We start from the raw sequence: 22215 nt of genomic DNA on the forward strand, positions 1-22215 counted from the left end.
GGGTTTTAGGATTACCGCCACGACAGGCACCAACTACCTTGCGGCCACAGCTCCAATCAGCCGCCTCGACAATAGAGGTGCGGAACATGGTCCACTCGGACTCAATGTCCAGCACCTCCCTCGTGACATGTTCAAAGTTCTTCCGGAGGTGGGAATTGAAACTCTTTCTGACAGGAGACTCTGCCAGACGTTCCCAGCAAACCCTCACAATGCATTTGGGCCTGCCAGGTCTGTCCGGCATCCTCCCCCACCATCGCAGCCAACTCACCACCAGGTGGTGATCGGTAGAAAGCTCCGCCCCTCTCTTCACCCGAGTGTCCAAAACATGAGGCCGCAAATCCGATGACACAACTACAAAGTCGATCATAGAACTGCGGCCTAGGGTGTCCTGGTGCCAAGTGCACATATGGACACCCTTATGCTTGAACATGGTGTTCGTCATGGACAATCCGTGACGGGCACAAAAGTCCAATAACAAAACACCACTTGGGTTCAGATCCGGGCGGCCATTCTTCCCAATCACGCCTCTCCAGGTTTCACTGTCGTTGCCAATATGAGCGTTGAAGTCCCCCAGTAGAACGAGGGAATCACCCGGGGGAGCACTCTCAAGTACTCTCTCGAGTGAATCCAAAAAGGGTGGGTACTCTGAGCTGCTGTTTGGCGCGTAAGCGCAAACAACAGTCAGGACCCGTCCCCCCACCCGAAGGCGGAGGGAAGCTACCCTCTCGTCCACCGGGTTGAACTCCAACATGCAGGCTCTGAGCCGGGGGGCAACAAGAATTGCCACCCCAGCCCGTCGCCTCTCACTGCTGGCAACGCCAGAGTGGAAGAGAGTCCAGCCCCTCTCGAGAGAACTGGTTCCGGAGCCCTTGCTGTGCGTCGAGGTGAGTCCGACTATATCCAACCGGAACTTCTCTACCTCGCGCACTAGCTCAGGCTCCTTCCCCCCCAGCGAGGTGACGTTCCACGTCCCAAGAGCTAGCTTCTGTAGCCGAGGATCGGACCGCCAAGTGCCCTGCCTTCGGCTACCGCCCAGCTCACATTGCAGCCGACCTCTATGGCCCCTGCTATGGGTGGTGAGCCCATTGGAGGGGGGACCCACGTTGCCTCTTCGGGCTGTGCCCGGCCGGGCCCCATGGGGACAGGCCCGGCCACCAGGCGCTCGCCATCGTGCCCCAACTCCGGGCCTGGCTCCGGAGGGGGGCCCCGGTGACCCGCGTCCGGGCGAGGGAAATCTGAGTCTCGGTTCTTGCATTTCCATAGAAGTCTTCGAGGTGGGAAAAAAAAAAAAAAAATATATATATATATATATATATATATATATATATATATATATATATATATATATATATATATATATATATATATATATATATGTATTTGTTTATTTTTATATATATATTTTTTTTTATTTATTTTTTTTTTTTTTAATTATTATTATTATTATTTTTTCACATATATGTGTGTGTGTGTGTATATATATATATATATATATATTACAACTTACTGGCAATAACTTTCAAGTAACATTTACAGTAATTTACTGTGAAATAATAGTTAGTGCTGTGAAATAAGGCTCAGTCATTTTTTGTAATGTTATAGTAAATTTCAATGATGGCATTTTATTGTGAAAAAAAAAAGCCATATATATATATATGTATATGTATGTGTGTGTGTATATATAAATGTGTATATATATGTGTGTGTGTGTGTATGTATGTGTGTGTATATATATATATATATATATATATATATATATATATATATATATATATATATATATATAGCTGCGGGCGTTTTTTCTACAACTAAACGGTAGTCAGGATAACCGCTTTAAAACTCCTGACTGTTAGTATTACTGTTAAATTAAAATGATCAAAGAACCGTCATTCATAATAATTGCACTTATACCAGGGGTGTCGCACTCGCTTTAGAGCGGGGGCCACATGGAGAAAAATCTACTCCCAAGTGGGTCGGACTGGTAAAATCACAGCCTGATAACTTAAAAATAAAGACAACTTCAGATTGTTTTCTTTGTTAAAAAATAGAACAAGCACATTCTGTAAATGTACAAATCATAATGTTGATAGTTTTTGTTTTTTTTACACTTACATGTTGCGGTTAATAATATTCTATCTTTATTTGTCGTTATTTATACTTTCTGAATACATTATGTGATAATGTTCATCAGTTAACTCATTGGTGTTAATTTTCAATCTATCAAGATAAAAAAAATATCAAATTAAATTACAGGATGTTATTTATGTAGTTTGCTCATTTTCCTCGACTGGTGCACGAACATGTTTTTTTTTTTTTTTTTACATATGTAGCATAATCTTCAAAGATACAAATAATTGCTATTGCGACATCTAGTGGACACATTTAGAACAACAGTTTCTTTCATTCAAAAATTTTGGCTCATTTTTATACTTGGCAAACTCATCCCGTGGGCCGGATAAAACTCGTTAGCGGGTCTGGTCCGGCCCACGGGCCGTACGTTTAACACCCCTGACTTCGACGGACGGACTGACTGGCGCTAGTTTGCTTGTTAGCTTAAATGCTAACATGTAAACAACAGACATTGATGTCTTTCCCCATTACGAAACGTCATTCTCCAATCTAAACTTGTACAAACACATTACTGTTCAAACAACTGAGCGACAGTATTCACAATAAACATAAAGCCTGTGCTGTTTTTGCACAAAGTTATCGATGAACTCGATACTGTCAAGTTGAAACAGAAGAACACAAACTCCGTTCAGCAGGAAATGAACTCACACGACGTCACAAATTGGAAGTGAAACAACTGATCACCCTTTGCAAACAAAATAACATGGTTCTTATGAAGCTAGAACAACATTTGCCAATAAAGTATAGGGTGTGTATTTTTTTTAGTTCTTAAAAAAATACAACTTTTTAAATGAAATTTAAGCAAGTGTATAATTACTTTTTAATCAAATTGAACAATACCAAGATAATAACGATAACCGTGCTAATTTTATCGGGTTTAGGTCAGGACTCTACGCAGGCCAGTCAAGTTTATCCACTCCAGACTCTGTCATCCATGTCTTTATGGACCTTGCTTTGTGCACTGGTGCACAGTCATGTTGGAAGAGGAAGGGGCCCGCTCCAAACTGTTCCCACAATGTTGGGAGCATGGAATTGTCCAAAATGTTTTGATGTCTTTGAGCATTCAACGTTCCTTTCACTGGAACCAACTCCTGAAAACAACCCCACACCATAATTCCTCCTCCACCAAATTTCACACTCTGCACAATGCAGTCCGAAATTTACCGTTCTCCTGGCAACCTCTAAACCCAAACTGGTCCATCAGATTGCCAGATGGAAAAGCGTGATTCATCACCCTAGAGAAGGCGTCTCCGCTGCTCTAGAGTCCAGTGGCGACGTATTTTACACCACTGCATCCGACGCTTTGCATTGGACTTGGTGATGTATGGCTTAGATACAGCTGCTCAGCCATGAAAACCCATTCCATGAAGCTCTCTGCGTATTGTACGTGGGCTAATTGGAAGGTCACATGAAGTTTGGAGCTCTGTAGCAACTGACTGTGCAGGAAGTCTTTGCACTATGCGCTTCAGCATTCGCTGACCCCTCTCTGTCAGTTTACATGGCCTACCACTTGGTGGCTGAGTTGCTGTTGTTCCCAAACTCTTCCATTTTCTTATAATAAAGCCGAGAGTTGACTTTAAAATATTTAGGAGCGAGGAAATTTTCACGGCTGGATTTGTTGCACAGGTGGCATCCTATGACAGTTCCACGCTGGAAATCACTGAGAGCGGCCCATTCTTTCACAAATGTTTGTAGAAACAGTCTCCATCCCTAAGTGCTTGAATTTATACACCTGTAGCCGGGCCAAGTGATTGGGACACCTGATTCTGATCATTTGGATGGGTGGCCAAATACTTTTGGCAATATGGTTGTATGTCGTCTAGCAAAATGTATCGGCCCAGGCCGAGTTAGCCATTCATACGCTAACAGCTGAAAGTACAACAAATGTCTCAAACGTAAACACCGTTGCCAATGCATTGATAGTTGCCTTAATTTTGTATTTCCTTGTGAATGCTTAGCTCCAGCCAAGACTAAAGCTGCAATCAAGTCCAAGATTGTTGCTGAGTTTGCAGTAAGTCTCCTTATCCGAATGTTCATGCACATTAGCTGTAAAGTTGTGGCACTTAAAAACATGGTTCTATGTGTCTTTTAGCCCAGCTCCCTGATAGACCAGTTGTCAGAGTATCAGGAAGCAGTCGCCGAAGAAGAGCACCGGGAGAAGCAGCTATCAGCTCTCGGGCTGGACATTTGCAGCACAGAGGCCCTCAAGAGGCTCAAAGGTCAGAGGTCATCCGGCGACACATGCCCCTATCCCTCTGACGTGTTCTCTAATGGAGCCTCTCACCTTATGTCACCTAGACAAAGCGGGAGGGAACAAGTTTGCCAAGGATTTTGAGGACGGCAGTCTGAAGCTGCAGGAGTTTGTTGGCTTCCTGGAGACAGAGTTGAAGACCGGACCCCCTCTGCTGGAAGCCTTGGGGAATGCAGACATCTTCTATGAGATGCAGTACAAGGAAGTCCAGATTGTGGCCAATGTGAGTGTGTTCCAGCCCAGTCTTATGTACTCATTGAGGATACATCCAATTCTAATCTTGTTACAAAAGAAAATAAACGGGAGACTTTTCATGTATGGTTATCAGGATCAGGTTTATTGGTCGAGTATGTTTATCACACAAGGAATTTGACTTGGTAGGCTGTGCTCTCTTGTTTATATTTTTAGTTCATCTGTAATATTTATTGTTTACATTTAACAAGTAAATTTCAAGCTATAAGCCGCTACTTTTTCCTACGCTTTGAACTAGAGATGTCCGATAATGGCTTTTTTGCCGATATTGTCCAACTCTTAATTACAGATTCCGATATCAACCGATACCGATATATACAGTCGTGGAATTAACACATTATTAAGCCTAATTTTGTTGTGATGCCCCGCTGGATGCATTAAACAATGTAACAAGGTTTTCCAAAATAAATCAACTCAAGGTATGGAAAAAAATGCCAACATGGCACTGCCATATTTATTATTGAAGTCACAAAGTGCTTTATTATTTTTAACATGCCTCAAAACAGCAGCTTGGAATTTGGGACATGCTCTCCCTGAGAGAGCATGAGGAGGTTGAGGTGGGCAGGGTTGGGGATAGCGGGGGGTGTATATTGTAGCGTCCCGGAAGAGTTAGTGCTGCAAGGGGTTCTGGGTATTTGTTCTATTGTGTTTATGTTGTGTTACGGTGCGGATGTTCTCCCAAAATGTGTTTGTCATTCTTGTTTGGTGTGGGTTCACAGTGTGGCGCATATTTGTAACAGTGTTAAAGTTGTTTATACGGCCACCCTCAGTGTGACCTGTATGGCTGTTGACCAAGTATGACTTGCATTCACTTGTGTGAGTGTGAAAAGCCGTAGATGTTATGTGATTGGGCCGGCACGCAAAGGCAGTGCCTTTAAGGTTTATTGGCGCTCTGTATTTCTCCATAAGTCCGTGTACTACTCTGTACAGCAGCGTTTTAAAAAGTCATGAATTTTACTTTTTGAAACCGATACCGACAATTTCCGATATCACATTTTAAAGCATTTATCGGCCGATAATATCGCCAGTTCGATATTATCGGACATCTCTACTTTGAATCCTGCAGCTTATAATACGATGCGGCTAATTTAAGGATTTCTCTTCGTTACAGCCATAATACAAATAATAAAGTAAAATTAAAAAAACGAGCAAATACACTGATAAGGTGTGTTATTGTTTGTGCTATGGAGCCACCTTTTGGACGAGTTCGCTCACTGCAGCTGCAGTGCCGTTCTGTCTTCTAGTAGTCTGTAGCGTTTCTACTTGTGTGGATTTGTCATTCATTACTCCAAGCAGCGTTTCTAAGTTTTACCACATACCTAAGACTATTTATACTTACTAAACTGTCCCATGTGTTATGTCTGTAGGAGTGTTTTCATGCATACCAATATTTTGGTGCCGGTACCAAAATTATTTCAATACTTTTCGATACTTTTCTAAATAAGGGGGACCACAAAAAATTGCATTAATGGCTTCATTTTAACAAAAAATGTTAGAGTACATTAAACATATGTTTCTTATTGCAAGTTTGTACTTAAGTAAAATAGTGAACATAGAAGACAACTTGTCTTGTAGTAGTAAGTAAGCAAACAAAGGCTCCTAATTTAGCTGCTGACGTATGCAGTAACATATTGTGTCATTTATCATTCTATTATTTTGTCAACATTATTAAGGACAAGTGGTAGAAAATGAATTATTAATCTACTTGTTCATTTACTGTTAATATCTGCTTACTTTCTCTTTCTATCTACATTTCTGTTAAAATGTAATAATCACTTATCCTTCTGTTGTTTGATACTTTACATTAGTTTTGGATGATACCACAAACTTGGGTATCAATTCTATACCGGATCGGTACTTTTCAGAGGCGGTATAGTACCGAATATGATTAATTAGTATTGGGATACTATACTAATACCGTACAACCCTAGTACGTGTTATCGTAATGTAATCAAGCGAGTGTCGTTAGCATTAGCTAATATGCAAACACTTTTACGTGTGTCTGTGTTAGTATTATTAATTTACAGTAGCATTCTTTTTGTATTGTTTCAGTTGCACAAATTCCTCAGTAAATTTACCAAAACGTCACTGTGAAGTTATTGAGTCTGTTGAGCTGATTGGAGAGCCGTTTTAGAAGTACACTAACTTTACACAAAGCATTGGGGAAACTGTAGTTATACAGCCATATAGAAGTGATGGCACAAGCTAATGGTCCATGGCTTAAATGCTCAGTGTAAGACCAAGCAAGTGGGGGTTCCATGAGAGGAAGGTAAGCGCGCCCAATTCCAGCACGGTACGAATGGCCTAGTGTGAGTACGCCCTTAGAAATTTTTTGTGTAACCATGGCAACACTTAATTGTTTTCGTTGTTCTGCCCAGGCATACAGTGCTTTTGCTAACCGCGTGGCCAGTCTTAAAAGGAAGCTGGACTCTCTCAAAGCGACTTTACCCGGACCCGAGGACTCGCCCGTCCCCTCGCCCTCCGAAGATGCCCCTTCCCCCACCGGGTCTGACTCGCCGTTCCTTGGTGTGGGTGCTGTCAGAGCCCAGGTTGATCCAGAGCTGGATGGAAAAGCCATGGATGATGTGGATCCGGCAAATGACGACAGAGAGGAGATGGATGTTTCCGATGAAGACGAGCAGCCTTCACCAACAACCGGTCAGTGTGTGTACATTGAAACGTCACCCTGTGGACACACCATTTAAAAATATGGCACTCTCCTTTATGTTCTTGAGCAGGTGACCAAAAAGGCAAAATGTCCCCCACTGTCGTCAAGGCCAAGTTGGATGCCGACTCCAAGCCTCCCACTACCCCCACAAAAATGTCCAAACCGAGCATCGCAGCCACGACTATGGCAAACTCGGCCACGCCAACCTCCACCTCTCCGACTTCGACCACACCTCTGGGAGTCAACATGGCCAAGGTGGACCTGGGAAAGATCAGCTCCATTCTCACTTCACTCACGGCTGCCATGAAGAACACAGGTACAGGTTTTTGGGGTATTAGGGACAATACTTACAATACAGTCTGGTCAATTAATACAATTTTGATTTTGATTTCAATTATAGCTTTTCACCGTCATGAAAATATAACACAACGATTACGCAAACGTGCAAGCAAATTCCAGAGCTTGTAACGGTGTAACGGATGAGTGGGAAAAAAAGCATGTCTACTAGACCAGTGATTTTCAACCTTTACATTTACAAAATCCTGCGGCACACCACCAACCAAAATGACACAAAATGACACTCTTAACATAGTATATAATACATATAGTTAATAATATAGTTTCTAAATGTATTTATACTCACCTAGTGTGAAACTTGGCCCTGAGCATCTAATTTACAATGGCTTTACAAGCTCGCAGTATTAATGTTTCTGCCACAGCGTGGGACTTTTTTGATTTAGCTACGAGTTCAGCAACAAGGTAGCTAGCTTTGAGGGCTCTCTAGTTTACCTTTGTGGTTTTTCTCAGAAAAGTTGCCTGTTTCTCATTGTTTGTACAAACCCCGTTTCCATATGAGTTGGGAAATTGTGTTAGATGTAAATATAAACGGAATACAATGATTTGCAAATCATTTTCAACCCATATTCAGTTGAATATGCTACAAAGACAACATATTTGATGTTCAAACTGATAAACATTTTTTTTTTGCAAATAATCATTAACTTTAGAATTTGATGCCAGCAACACGTGACAAAGAAGTTGGGAAAGGTGGCAATAAATTCTGATAAAGTTGAGGAATGTTCATCAAACACTTATTTGGAACATCGCACAGGTGTGCAGGCTAATTGGGAACAGGTGGGTGCCATGATTGGGTATAAAAACAGCTTCCCAAAAAATGCTCAGTCTTTCACAAGAAAGGATGGGGCGAGGTACACCCCTTTGTCCACTCACAACTGCGTGAGCAAATAGTCATACAATTTAAGAACGTTTCTCAAAGTGCAATTGCAAGAAATTTAGGGATTTCAACATTTACGGTCCATAATATCATCAAAAGGTTCAGAGAATCTGGCAAAATCACTCCCCACAGACGGCACTGTATCAAAAACCGACATCAATCTCTAAAGGATATCACCACATGGGCTCAGGAACACTTCAGAAAACCACTGTCACTAAATACAGTTGGTCGCTACGTCTGTAAGTGCAAGTTAAAGCTCTACTATGCAAAGCGAAAGCCATTTATCAACAACATCCAGAAACGCCGCCGGCTTCTCTGGACCCGAGATCATCTAAGATGGACTCATGCAAAGTGGAAAAGTGTTCTGTGGTCTGGCGAGTCTACATTTCAAATTGTTTTTGGAAATATTCGACATCGTGTCATCCGGACCAAAGGGGAAGGGAACCATCCAGACTGTTATCGACGCAAAGTTCAAAAGCCAGCATCTGTGATGGTATGGGGGTGCATTAGTGCCCAAGGCATGGGTAACTTACACATCTGTGAAGGCACCATTAATACTGAAAGGTACATACAGGTTTTGGAACAACATATGTTGCCATCTAAGCGCCGTCTTTTTCATGGACGCCCCTGCTTATTTCAGCAAGACAATGCCAAGCCACATTCAGCACGTGTTACAACAGCGTGGCTTCGTAAAAAAAGAGTGCGGGTACTTTCCTGGTTCGCCTGCAGTCTAGACCTGTCTCCCATCGAAAATGTGTGGCACATTATGAAGCGTAAAATACGACAGCGGAGAACCCCGGACTGTTGAACGACTGAAGCTGTACATAAAACAAGAATGGGAAATAATTCCACTTTCAAAGCTTCAACAATTAGTTTCCTCAGTTCCCAGTCGTTTATTGAGTGTTGTTAAAAGAAAAGGTGATGTAACACAGTGGTGAACATGCCCTTTCCCAACTACTTTGGCACGTGTTGCAGCCATGAAATTCTAAGTTAATTATTATTTGCAAAAAAAAAAAGTTTATGAGTTTGAACATCAAATATCTTGTCTTTGTAGTGCATTCAATTGAATATGGGTTGAAAAGGATTTGCAAATAATTGTATTCCGTTTATATTTACATCTAACACAATTTCCCAACTCATGGAAACAGGGTTTGTACGTAAGCGTACAAAATAGTCCATCGGTTTGTTTTGAACAGAGGGGTGTTTCGTTTGAAGATGGCGTTTAAGCTTACTTGGCACCATGGCGCTATTGGATAGCTTCTCACCACACACCAAGCACTGCGGAGTCGCTGCTGTCGCATCCCCGGTGAAAGTAAATCCAAATGAGATAGCTTTCGCTGTATTGCCTCGAGCTCACCGTCTTGTCTTTTTTATTTTGTCGACCACTCATACTAGGGCCTTCATCTGGGTCAGAATTTTGTCCAGGACCCTGTTCGGCATTTGCATTTTCTCTTCTCAAAAACTTCTCCATCACTGTCACTTGCTCGCCTCCTCTTGCTGCGATCCCAAACTGTCACTGTCACGTGTCGCCCAGCGCTAACTCGATTGTCTTTACAGGTATATATCGCTCTTTGCTGCCACCTACTGAAATAGAAGAGTATTACATTATCTGCCGCACTTTATTATAGCACAGACACCCAACAATGGTTAATTAAAAGATATTAAACAATTTCCGACGGCACACCTGACGATCTCTCACGGCACACTGGTTGAAAATGACTGTACTAGACGTTTGGGATCTCACCATGGTTCCTACATATTTGACACATTGCTAGTATGCATAATGAATAATCGCTAAACTCAACAAAAACGTAAGGCATATGATTTCCGCGTTGACGTAACAGCGGACAGAGTCACAGAATTGGCCAATAAAACGACATCTGCTGTTAAACGCAGAATCTAACCGAAATTGACATAAATGTCATTGTGAGGGGAAGGAACATTTGTATGGGAAAGTAATGTGTTTGGGACCGCTCATTCATCCCCTAAACACGCAACCGCTATGTCCTTCTCAATGTTGAGGTGGTCACTTAAAACAGTGACTAAACTACGAAGCTAAAGCTGGCAAGAACAATCCATACACCCACAACAATCTCATCTGCTTGTGTTGTTGTGAACGACACCATCGATGTAAGATTAACTTACAAACACACAAAGTCGCAACTTGAGAGGGGCTCTTCCTCTTCTTTTTTTTTAAAACAGCCTCAAGTCGCCTCCACACGTCAAGCTGAGAACAGCAGCACATTCCCCCCGCCCCCCTCCTTTTCAAAATAATAGCGCGGAGCACCACGTCTGGTCTGACTGCGCTAACAAATTAAAGGTTTCCAAAAATGTACCTTAAACAAGCATTTTGAACTTAAAGCTAAAATACTGGTCAACATTGTCCAAAGATGTATTGCACCAATACATGTGAGAGATTTTGCATTTAATTAGAAAACATTTTATACCGTTTTATTTGACACAAAAAGCACACACACTATGGTGGTAAAATAAGTACAGGGTAAAAAAATGGAACGACGAACAGTTAAAATGTAAAAGCTGAATTTTATTGTTAATTATATTGCTATTGTTATTTAAATGTATTATTACTATTGTGGTTTATTTGTTACTCATTTACATGCAGGTTTTTTTATACTATATTTAAATATGAGTTTTGGTGGTACAATGAATACTCATGTTTTCAAATTAATGAATAATCGTGTGATTAATCGTGATTACAATACAGCAGTACCTCAGTTTACGAAAAGCACAATTTTAACATGTAACATCCCTTTTAAAAAGAAAAACAAACTTTTAGATAACAATTGGATAATAACAAACAATAGAATGTGTTACAAAGAACTAAAGTAGTTTTATGAAGTAATGTAATAATAATGTACAACATTGACTTTGGAGAGTAAACATTGTACTGTATCTCCTGCAAGCTGCTTCTCCGTCAAACACTCCATCAGCAGCTTCTCCATATTTTCATGGGTTAATGTCCGCCGTTCTGATATCAATTTAACGGTCTGAGCTGGAGTCATTTTGCTTCAGTAAGGTGCAGATGGCAGTGCTATACTCAAATTGCTTCGCCAAGTTGGAGACATGCTTGGTCATGTTTTCCATGATTTATTATTTTATTCAGTGAATATGCATCCGTTTCGTCTTCTCAGCACTGTCAACAAATGGCGAGGAAAAGATGCCACGAGTGGTGCTACAATCGATCGGCCACCGATCATTATTGAGCAATTTCTGAGTAAAGGTTTGTGACCGCCATGTGCCAATCAATGCTGATCACGAAAAAGAAGATCACTCATACCTTGCAGCTGGGTTTTTTGACAGACAAGGGCACCGCTAGCAGGAACTGCTAACTGTGTGTATATCCATACTAGGGTTGTCATGGTATGAACATTTCTTTTCACGGTTATTGTGACCAAAATTATCAGGGTTATCATTATTCTGTGGTATTTTTAAATGTGCTCAAAATTTTCAAAAACTACTTATACTGAAATCTTTTAACCAAGTGAAGTGAATTACATTTATATAGCGCTTTTTCTCAATTGACTCAAAGCGCTTTACATTGTGAAACCCAATATCTAAGTTACATTTAAACCAGTGTGGGTGGCACTGGGAGCAGGTGGGTAAAGTGTCTTGCCCAAGGACACAACGGCAGTGACAAGGATGGCGGAAGCGGGGATCGAACCTGCAACCCTCAAGTTGCTGGCACGGCCGCTCTACCAACCGAGCTATTCCGCCCCAACCAAGTTTTATTTAAAAAACAAAACAAAAACATTCAAAATGTATGTATGTATGTACTTAAACAAGCATTATAAACAAAGTAACATGGAAGAAACAAAAAATAACAAATAAAAAAAATTGTTAACATTTTGAAAGATTACACCTTAGGGACATAATGTGTAACTGCACTTTTTGTCCATATATATACAAATAGTGTTCATGTATGACATATAGTCTTACATATAGGGCTGCACAGTTATTGCCAAAAAATAGCATTTAAAATGATTTTTATCAATATTGAAGTCACGATTATTCATTATGTTAGGTATAGCAGTGTTGGGGTTTGAATGCGATGCCATCATGGAATTTGTAATATCTAATAAGGCTGTTGTTATCTATATATTTAAGACAAATATTTGTGTTTTTGTTCATTATTAATATCAATGTGTCACCTTTTACTCATTACATGATGCCTTTGTCTCTTTTTTTACTATTTCATAGAGAGAGGTAATTTTTAAGTTATGTACTAAATGTATGTACATGTACATGCTGTATCGGGACAGATCCATTAAGAGTCTGAGCAGAAATGTGTCGTACAGGAATTAACTATACACCATGAAACATTAACAAAATGTTATGTCACATGAAATGTTTTAAAATTCATAACTTTGTGACATGAAAGAAATCCCCAAGTAATGTAAAAAACTGTTTACTTTTTGATATAAATAAAAAATGTAGATAAAGTTTAATAAACAAGCTTCGTTCTTCTCCAAAAACACCATGTGGTTCGTTGTAGCAGTTTGGCCAACAAAAATAAACAGGAGTGATACCTCTCACATCGAATACACAATCTTTGTGCCTCATTGACAACACATCCTGCGTTCAATTTGATGAGACACAAAACACTTTAGCTAGTATTAATGTTGTGGGAACACTGACAAAGTGAGTAAGTATCCCAGTAAACAAACTAAAGACTTTATGAACAAGTTGTGGCAACGTTCCTGACACATCGCCTGCTGCATGGTAACTCGGGACAAATGCGTCTGTCTCCAATACTGTCCACACCTGTCGTCGTCTAATAACAGCAGTGAACTCTTGAGCGCTCTCCGAGACTCCACAAGAGTAGAAGCGCAGGCCTCGAATTTTTACTTTTTATGGTCAAGGCAAGTGTTGCGTTAAAAGAGGGCTCATATTTTAGGGCACCAAGGCAAACATTATTTTCTTTCGAGGCAGGGGCTCCAAAGCATGCATATACAGTGGGGCAAAAAGGTATTTAGTCAGCCACCAATTGTGCAAGTTCTCCCACTTAAAAATATGAGAGAGACTTGTAATTTTCATCATAGGTACACTTCCACTATTAGAGACAGAATTTGGAAAAAATAATCCAGGAAATCACATTGTAGGATTTTTAATTATTAATTGGTCAATTCCTCTGTAAAATAAGTAAATACCAATTAAAAATGTTATTGGTATTAATTTTACCTCGGTTTTTCATTAAACCATTTACCGTTACATCCCTGATCCATACACAGTGCAGAGTGGCCCCTCTAAGTTAATATCACCACCATTGTGGCATATAAAGTCAAATACAATTAGGGTAAAAAGAGAAGTATCCAGCATTTCTCTTTTCTAAAGTAAATCTGTACAGCATATATGATAATGTACATCAACAATTTGATTTGCATGATTTATTTATTTATTTTTTTAATCGATTAAGAATTGCGATTACCGTATTTTTCGGATTATAAATTGCTCCGGAGTATAAATCGCACCAGCCGAAAATGCATAACAAAGAAGGAAAAAACATATATAAGTCGCACTGGAGTCTAAGTCGCATTTTTTGGGGAAATGTATTTAATAAAATCCAACACCAAGAATAGACATTTGAAAGGCAATTTAAAATAAATAAAGAATAGTGAACAATAGGCTGAATAAGTGTACGTTATATGACTCATAAAATCAGTTTTTTATAAGTAACCGCCAATGTTGAAATGATCAATTTTCATAGGTACGGAAGTAGCAGGTAGCATCTTTTTTTTCACAATGCACTTCTGCCATGACCCGCCCCCGCTAAATTTTTATTGGTTGACGTGTGTGTGTGTGTGACGATTGCTGATATACGCCTAGTCTCTTACGTGAATGAGATAAATAATATTATTTGATATTTTACGGTAATGTGTTAATAATTTCACACATAAGTCGCTCCAGAGTATAAATCGCACCCCCGGCCAAACTATGAAAAAAACAGCGATTTATAATCCGAAAAATATGGTAATCTGAAAATATATTTCTTTGGATACCCCTACTGATTAGCTTTCGCGTTTTTACATGGCAATTTCAACAACTCAAAATTTGTTCGTGAAAACTTCAAACTAAGATGCACGTTACAAACAGCTGATGCGTAATAAGTACAATACTTACAGTATTACCACTTTTTAGGCCGCAACAAAAAACACGCCATAAACTATACACTACTACCATCTGATGTCTTGGACTTGCAACTGTAATTGCGACTTCATGTCATACTTGCAAATGAGATAACAAATAAAAAATAATAAAACAATATATAACAAGTGGACAGCGGTTTTTATAATCAGCTCCTTTTTAAATGTTGCAATAAAAGATTTATTTTATCACCAAAAACAATCGATATTTACACAGACGTACCAAAACATGGTACCGGTGAGTACAGTTATTGATTCCCAGGTACCAGTAATTGGTACCGTATCGGTTCAAATGTGAACGATACTCAACCCTACCCCCACTGTTGTCATCGTCATGCAGCCAGTTATTTTGCGTCATCATTTGTGAGTACCAATATTTTATATATTACAATTGCATAAGAGCGTAGTACGTGTTTGAGTGTGTGACGGGATAACAGCGTGTGAATGTTTATAAAGGTGTAAAATACATACAATATTTGTATAAATCAGAAAATGAATAGAACAGAATTGAATGGACTTTATTGTCTTTATATTTGCATATAACGAGATTGAGGACTCCAATTTAAGGTGCGGTAGTGGGAACAAATATGGGATCAAAATAAATTACACAAGAGGTAATAAAGATAAAACTAAGAATTGAAATAAACAGACTACTATCCAATAAAAATAATAAGCAATCCTGTACAATATACAAAACACTATACAAATACAAAATACTGTACAATATACAGAACAAGACAAGAGTACCGGAGTATTAAATAACAATCAGTGTCGGGTGTATTGCACTCGAAGGGTAATATTGCACAGTAGGGTATTAGGGTAGGATATTGTATAAGGGTGAGTTATTTATAAATAGTGAAAATACATTTAAAATGAATAGTGTCTTTTGTGGAAATTCATTGACCATGAGGGGCCTGGAACCTAACTCCCGCAAAGTGAAAAATACCGGGAAAGAGGAACGTCGGACAGAGAAGACCGACAACTTGAAAGTAATGTTTGTATAGTGAAGCAGAGTTCACCATAAGAAACAATGTAAACATCAATAATTGTTTCTCGCCTCGACAAAAGCAGAATCAACTTTATTGGCCAAATATGTCAAACATAACAACAACAGGGTAATGGATCAACAAGCTCTTTATCAAAACAAAACAACACAACAACAACGGCAATTCAAACCGTCAACTCAGGAAAAACTCCATTAGGTGCTCTGAAGCATGTAACCGACAACAGACGACCAATGCAGAGACACAGAGTTAGGCAGAGAGAAAAGGGGGCGAAGAGAAGGGGCAGTGCTTTACTGAAAGTCCTCTTCTTTCGGGGTTCCCTGTCCTCTCTAAGTGTAAGTCCACAGCGATTACTCCTTCTTTTACAGGCTGATTTTTTTTTACTTTTTTGAACCCACATTGAGTAAGCAAAATAGACAAAACTTGGTGAATGGCGAGAAAAGAAACACACGCTGAAGTGGTGACTGAGTAATGGACTGCGTGTACAGGATGTGACGTAGAGGGCTCCACCTCTACAAAATGGCTGCGCCCTGTGTGTACTGTACTGTACTGCACAGGAAGTCCGTCCATCCATCCATTTACTACCGGTTGTCCCTTTCGGGGTCGTGAAGGGTACTGGAGCCTATCTCAGCTGCATTCGGGCAGAAGGCGGGGTTCACCCTGGACAAGTGGTAGAAAATGTATTATTAATCTACTTTTTCATTTACTGTTAATATCTGCTTACTTTCTCTTTTAACATGTTCTATCTACACTTCTGTTCAAATGTAATAATCACTTATTCTTCTGTTGTTTGATACTTTACATTAGTTTTGAATGATACCACAAATGTGGGTATCAATATGATACCAAGTAGTTACAGGATCATACATTGGTCATATTCAAAGTTCTCATGTGTCCAGGGACATATTGCCTGAGTTTATAAACATAATATGAATTTAAACAAAAAAGGAAGAAGATGTTGTGATGCCAAAAAATAGATATGTAATCATAGTAGTATCGACTAGATACGCTCCTGTACTTGGTATCATTACAGTGGATGTTAGGTTTAGATCCACCAATGGCGTTTGTTTACATTTTGACGCCGGTGAGCTACGGTGTGTAGTGAAGCATGTTTAGCTATTCCTCATCCTGCAGGGATGATACTTGTAAGAAACTTACTGTATTTGTCGCCATGGAGTTAATAAATGGCACGTCGTCACGCCGTGTCATTTATTATTTTATTGACAAAATAATAAAATTATAAATGACAATATGTTACTAGAATTTGTCAGCAGACTAATTAGAAGCATTTGTTTGTTTACTTACTACTAAAAGACAAGTTGTCTAGTATTTTCATTATTTTATTTAAGGACAAACTTGCAATAAGAAACATATGTTTAATTTACCCTAAGATTTTTTGTTAAAATAAAGCCAAGAATGCTATTTTTTTGTGGTCCCCTTTTATATAGAAAAGTATAGAAATAATTTTGGTACAAAAATATTGGTATCGGGACAACACTAGGACAGACACTTAATGATAACCCGATTAACACAACACCTGTAACAACCCGCCTCGATTTAAGATGCTATTAGAAAGCAATGCTATCTGTCACTTTATTCTGATCAATGAATATATAATTTGACCCATTCCAGCCTAATCTGTTCTTATTTAATGCTCATTCCTGTCCAAGCAGCGAGCCCGTCACCTCGGCCTTCCCCAGGAACGCCGACCACCCCGTCTGGCCAAGCCTCAGCCTCCAAAGCAACCCCTGCAAGCCCCGCTCTGGCTAGCATTTTGTCACGAGTGGGTGACATTACACCCGAAGGCATACTGAGCGCTCTGTCAAAAAGCAACACGCCAGGTAAAAATCGTATGTCCACTCCCTGTAGTCCAAAATGACTATCTTTTTATTTCCCTGTCCTCTTGTAGCATTGTCCAGTCTCCTGCAAAGCGTGACAAACTCTGCCTCTTCGACCCGAACGTCACCAAAGGCGTCATCGGTGAAGACCCCGGTCACCCTCAAGACAAAACCCGCCGCGGGGAACAACCTCAAACGGGAGATGTCCGGCAAGAGCAGAGTCTGGGAGAAGGACGTCCAACTGTCCCCGCCTCCCCCGCCACCCCGCACCCCCGCTGCCGCCCCCCTTCCCAGTCTAGAGTCCAAAATCAACAGTTTCCTGCAGGGTAATCCAGGTTTTAGTCTGGCCCTAGGAGATGGCAGTCCGGATGGCGCAGGCGGGACCCCGGTGAGAGACGAGGCTGCCGGCACCCCGACCCAGGACGAGGTCATGGATGCTCCAGGTAGTGTGCCTGAATCGTTGGGGTCCTCTGGCGGCAACAATCTCTCACCCACGGCGTATCGTAGCGATCCTTGGGATGCCGTGATCACGCCGACGCGAAGTAGTAATCACGACGACCGGTACGGAAATGTGAAAAAGAGCGACGGTGCCAGGAAGCAGGTCTCTGCCGCCCCGAATAACGACATCACCAAGGGTAAGATGGCGACAAGCCGGACCAAGGTAGAGCGTCGCTTCTCCGCCAGCTCCCGAAAAGCCAGCACAGGCTCTGAGGACGGGAAAAGAGAAGACAAGGTCAAAGGTCAGAAGTCCCCGGGCGGGGGCGGGATGGACAGCGGGGGGTACCACCGCATCGAGACTCTGGTTTCGCCCTGCACCGAGGGTGCGCCCATCCAGACCGTGGGCTACTCCAACCAGCCGCCCGCAGGAGAGCGCATCAAGACTGTGGAGAGCATCCGCGTGATTGGCCGGGGCTCCCGGCACGGGGGCGGCCCCGGCTGTCGACCCGGGGCGTCGATGTGGTACGAGGAGGAGGAGTACATGGACTCTCAATCACCCTCGCCCCGTGGCCCCCACCCTCCTCTTAGCATAGGCCAGGGAGCCAGCGGCGACATGCCGCCCGTCATGCCGCCTCCACACCACCTCCTCGCACACCACCCTCTTCCTCCCCCGCTCCCTCATCCGCTCCCTCCTCCACCGCCGCCCCAAACTCAGTTCCAAATGCCGTACCACTCTGACAGTCTGCAGACCCCTCCCCCGCTTCACCTCCACCAGCCTCCTCTTTTCTTTAGCGGCCCTCACCCCATCCCGCCGCCCCCGCCTCCAGCGTCACCCACGCACCTTCCGTCCGTGCCCACCGCGGTCATGGTCGGGGGCCTTTTAGTCCCCGTCGACCGCATCCCAGCGGGTCCTCACGCAATGAGACACGACGGGGCACAGCGAGGGGGCCCCAGGGGAAACAACGGCGCACCTCGTCCGCTGATGTCATTACTCGGCGAGCCCCCGAAGCTGCCTCGTCCCGGCACGGTCAAGGAGCCATTCGGCCCACGCCGTACACCCCCAATCCACCACCCAGGGGCCCCCGGCCTGCCTCCACCCCTCCTGGGCCGAGTGAAAGAGCCCCCAAATATGCATCTTCCGTCTCCCGCATCCCCTTCGACACCCAACACCCCAGGGCCCGCCCCTACTGGGCCGATCCCGCCCACCAGTCCTCCGGGGGAAAGCGGCAACCAACCGTGTAGCCCCGTCCCCCTCCTGGCCCTGCCTACGCAGCGACCCCCCATGGGCTCTGGCTCCAACAGACCTCAGCGAGGCAACCACTCCCGCCACTTTAACCAAGATCACGGCGACAGAAGGTTCCGCGGCAACAAGCGCCACGGCCCTCCGTTCACAGGCGGACCCTTCCACGGCCAGAAGAGGCCCTTCGTGCCGCCTCGCTACTGAAGCGGTCATCAGTGAGGTTCCGCGAGGGGGAACGAGAGCCACACCGCTCGCCTAACACCAGCGCAGAGTGTTTGCCTTGTTGGTATGAGCTTAGACATATTTACTTCCTGTGTGTACAATAGGAGCCACATGGGTCCGTTAGCTTGCAGTGTCCCTTTAGGAGTCACTGGTGCAGAGCTCAGAGTCAGCGTAGACGCTACACATTTTAATTGTCCTACATTTCTTCGTTACACTGAATACTATTTTTTGACGCTTTCAGAGTTCTTTCCCCACCCCTCCCTGAAGGTATGAGTGTGTCCTAAAATGTGTTTCATGATGTAAATAATCCTCTTCGTGCTGTAGGAATTTCTCTTTCTCCCTCGTCCCGTCTGTCCCTCCCAGCTTTGTAATGCTATGCTTGTAAATATAAAAAAAAAAAAGAGTGACTGCTGCTTTTTTTTTTTTTTTTTTTTCCTCCAAAAACTATGTAAGTGATGCTCTTACACTGCTGCAGCTCGTGTTGTCACTGTAATCAAGGCTTGGAAATACTCAATAGGCACCTTTTCTCTTCACGTCTGTTTCTTTAAAATAAAATTATAACATACAGTTATGTATTCTAATTAGGGATGGGCATCGTTATAGATAAATTGGTCATTGGTCAGAAAATGTAAAACATGCGGGGGCCATTTTATGCTGTATTTTCCGGACTATAGAGCGCACCGGTATACAAATAAATAAAAGGGAAAAAAATATTTTCCAAATATTGGCCGTGCCGGACTGTAAGCCGCAGATATATACCGTATTTTTCGGAGTATAAGTCGCACCGGCTGAAAATGCATAATAAAGAAGGAAAAAAAAAACATATATAAGAGGCACTGGAGTATAAGTCGCATTTTTGGGGGAAATGTATTTGATAAAACCCAACACCAGAATAGTGAACAACAGGCTGAATAAATGTACGTTATATGAGGCATAAATAACCAACTGAGAAGGTGCCTGGTATGTTAACGTAACATATCATGGTAAGAGTCATTCAAATAACTATAACATATAGAACATGCTATATGTTTACCAAACAATCTGTCACTCCTAATAGCTAAATCCCATGAAATCTTATACGTCTAGTCTCTTACGTGAATGAGATAAATAATATTATTTGATATTTTACGGTAATGTGTTAATAATTTCACACACAAGTCGCTCCTGAGTATAAGTCGCACCCCCCCGGCCAACTATGAAAAAAACTGCGACTTATAGTCCGAAAAATACGGTATATGTTTTGAAATGAGTTATTTACACAGAAAGATTCTGTAAATGTTTTTTCGCATACCTTAATTGTTTCCAAAGTGTGCCTGTAACACGGCAGTAAAACGACCGATCAAACAAAACAGAAGTCATCGTCATGGACCCACTAGCTGCGGAAGCGAGCTTTCCAATCAGCTAAACTGACTCAATAACTCCACGGTGGCGTTTTCGTGAATGTATGAAACGGAAACACTACAAAACTAATTCCCTTGTAAGTTGATAATACTAACACAGGCACTCGCAAAAGTGTTAGCATATTAGCTAATGCTCACAACGCCCGCTTGATTACATTACGATAACATACAAATATGCATGAAAACACTCCTACAGACGCCACACATGGGACGGTTCAGTCAGTAATTATTGTTTTAGTTATATTGTAAAATTTGCAAAAGTTGCTTGGAGTGATGAATGACTAGTCCACACGAGTAGAGACGCTATGGACGGTTAGAAGACGGAACCGCACTTGTACTTCCGGTTGAAAGCTCTTAACGGAAGGGCATAGCAGCACCTAAAGTGACATACCACAAACAATAACACACATTTTTGTGCTTTTTTGTTTAGTTTTATCTATTTGCATTATGGCCGTCGGCAAAGAAAAATCCATGAATAGGCCTCACCTTTTTATAAGCTGCAGGGTTCAAAGTGTAGGTAAAAAGCGGCTTACAGTCCAGAATTTACAGTACCGGTATGTGTTCGAAAAAAATGCTAAAAATAGATTATTTACATATTTAACAATACAATGTTGTGTTATTGGTGACAAAGCATTTGATTATTATTTATTAGTATCACAATTTCAGGTTTTTCCTCATTACATAAGTAGTTTTTGCTCTTTTTTTTCTTTCGTTTCGACAGTATGCGTCAATGCAACAAAACTCAAGCTGCGGGCCGCTAATGGCCCCCGGTCTTCACCTTGGACACCCCCCTGCATCAAAAGTTCATTTTCTCCCATAATCGATGTGTGGCAAAAAAAAAAAAAATGCCCATCCCTAATTTTTTAATGTGCCTGTACGCGCTTCAAGTCAGCGTAGCGATGGTTAGCGGGCCCCTGGGAGGCCCCTGCATGTACTGACATGAATAAAATCCAGAGTTGCAATCAAACTGAACTGGGGGAGGAGAGGGTTACTTTTTACTTGGTCCTGAATAAATAAGCGCTGTGTCAATGTGCGCTCCTTTTTCTTGCGTAGACTTCTCGTTATCTTTGCAGCACCACCACCACCTCAGTCGTGTAGTATTTGTGCAATAATAATCCCATCTCCTTATTGTTTATCTCGATGCTTCAGACGTTAGGCCCCCCCCATCCGACCCCCTCATGACCCCTCCTCTGCACCGTTGAGAGAGTGCATGTGTGCGGGGGGCCTCGAAGCCCCACGTCACCTGCATCATCTCTTTATGGATGCTAATTGTGGTTATACTTAAAGTCATACTTTAGCACCTCCTAACCTACAGGTTCTCTCACATTGTAAAAAAACAACATACCAAGCAAGCTATATATGTTAGATCTACCCACA

The 22215-nt window shown here is 41.9% G+C and overlaps 1 protein-coding gene across 2 annotated transcripts in view; it reads left to right on the top strand.

Annotated features, from left to right (window-relative positions):
* Window positions 1-21880, top strand: part of LOC133621082 (regulation of nuclear pre-mRNA domain-containing protein 2-like) — a 59631-nt gene extending 37751 nt beyond the window's left edge. Inside the window, exons 4-10 of one of the 2 annotated variants that reach the window (XM_061982916.2) lie at window positions 4089-4141; window positions 4223-4349; window positions 4429-4604; window positions 7012-7291; window positions 7372-7617; window positions 17371-17541; window positions 17610-21880. In XM_061982916.2, coding sequence (XP_061838900.1) covers window positions 4089-4141; window positions 4223-4349; window positions 4429-4604; window positions 7012-7291; window positions 7372-7617; window positions 17371-17541; window positions 17610-19420 — 2864 coding nt within the window. In that variant the 3' untranslated portion in view covers window positions 19421-21880. The remainder of the gene's footprint in view (window positions 1-4088; window positions 4142-4222; window positions 4350-4428; window positions 4605-7011; window positions 7292-7371; window positions 7618-17370; window positions 17542-17609) is intronic. The other variant, XM_061982917.2, reaches the window with a different exon arrangement.
* Window positions 21881-22215: the final 335 nt, after the last annotated feature.

The sequence above is a fragment of the Nerophis lumbriciformis genome, linkage group LG21, assembly GCF_033978685.3.
Source record: "Nerophis lumbriciformis linkage group LG21, RoL_Nlum_v2.1, whole genome shotgun sequence".
NCBI classification, from domain to species: Eukaryota; Metazoa; Chordata; class Actinopteri; order Syngnathiformes; family Syngnathidae; genus Nerophis; species Nerophis lumbriciformis.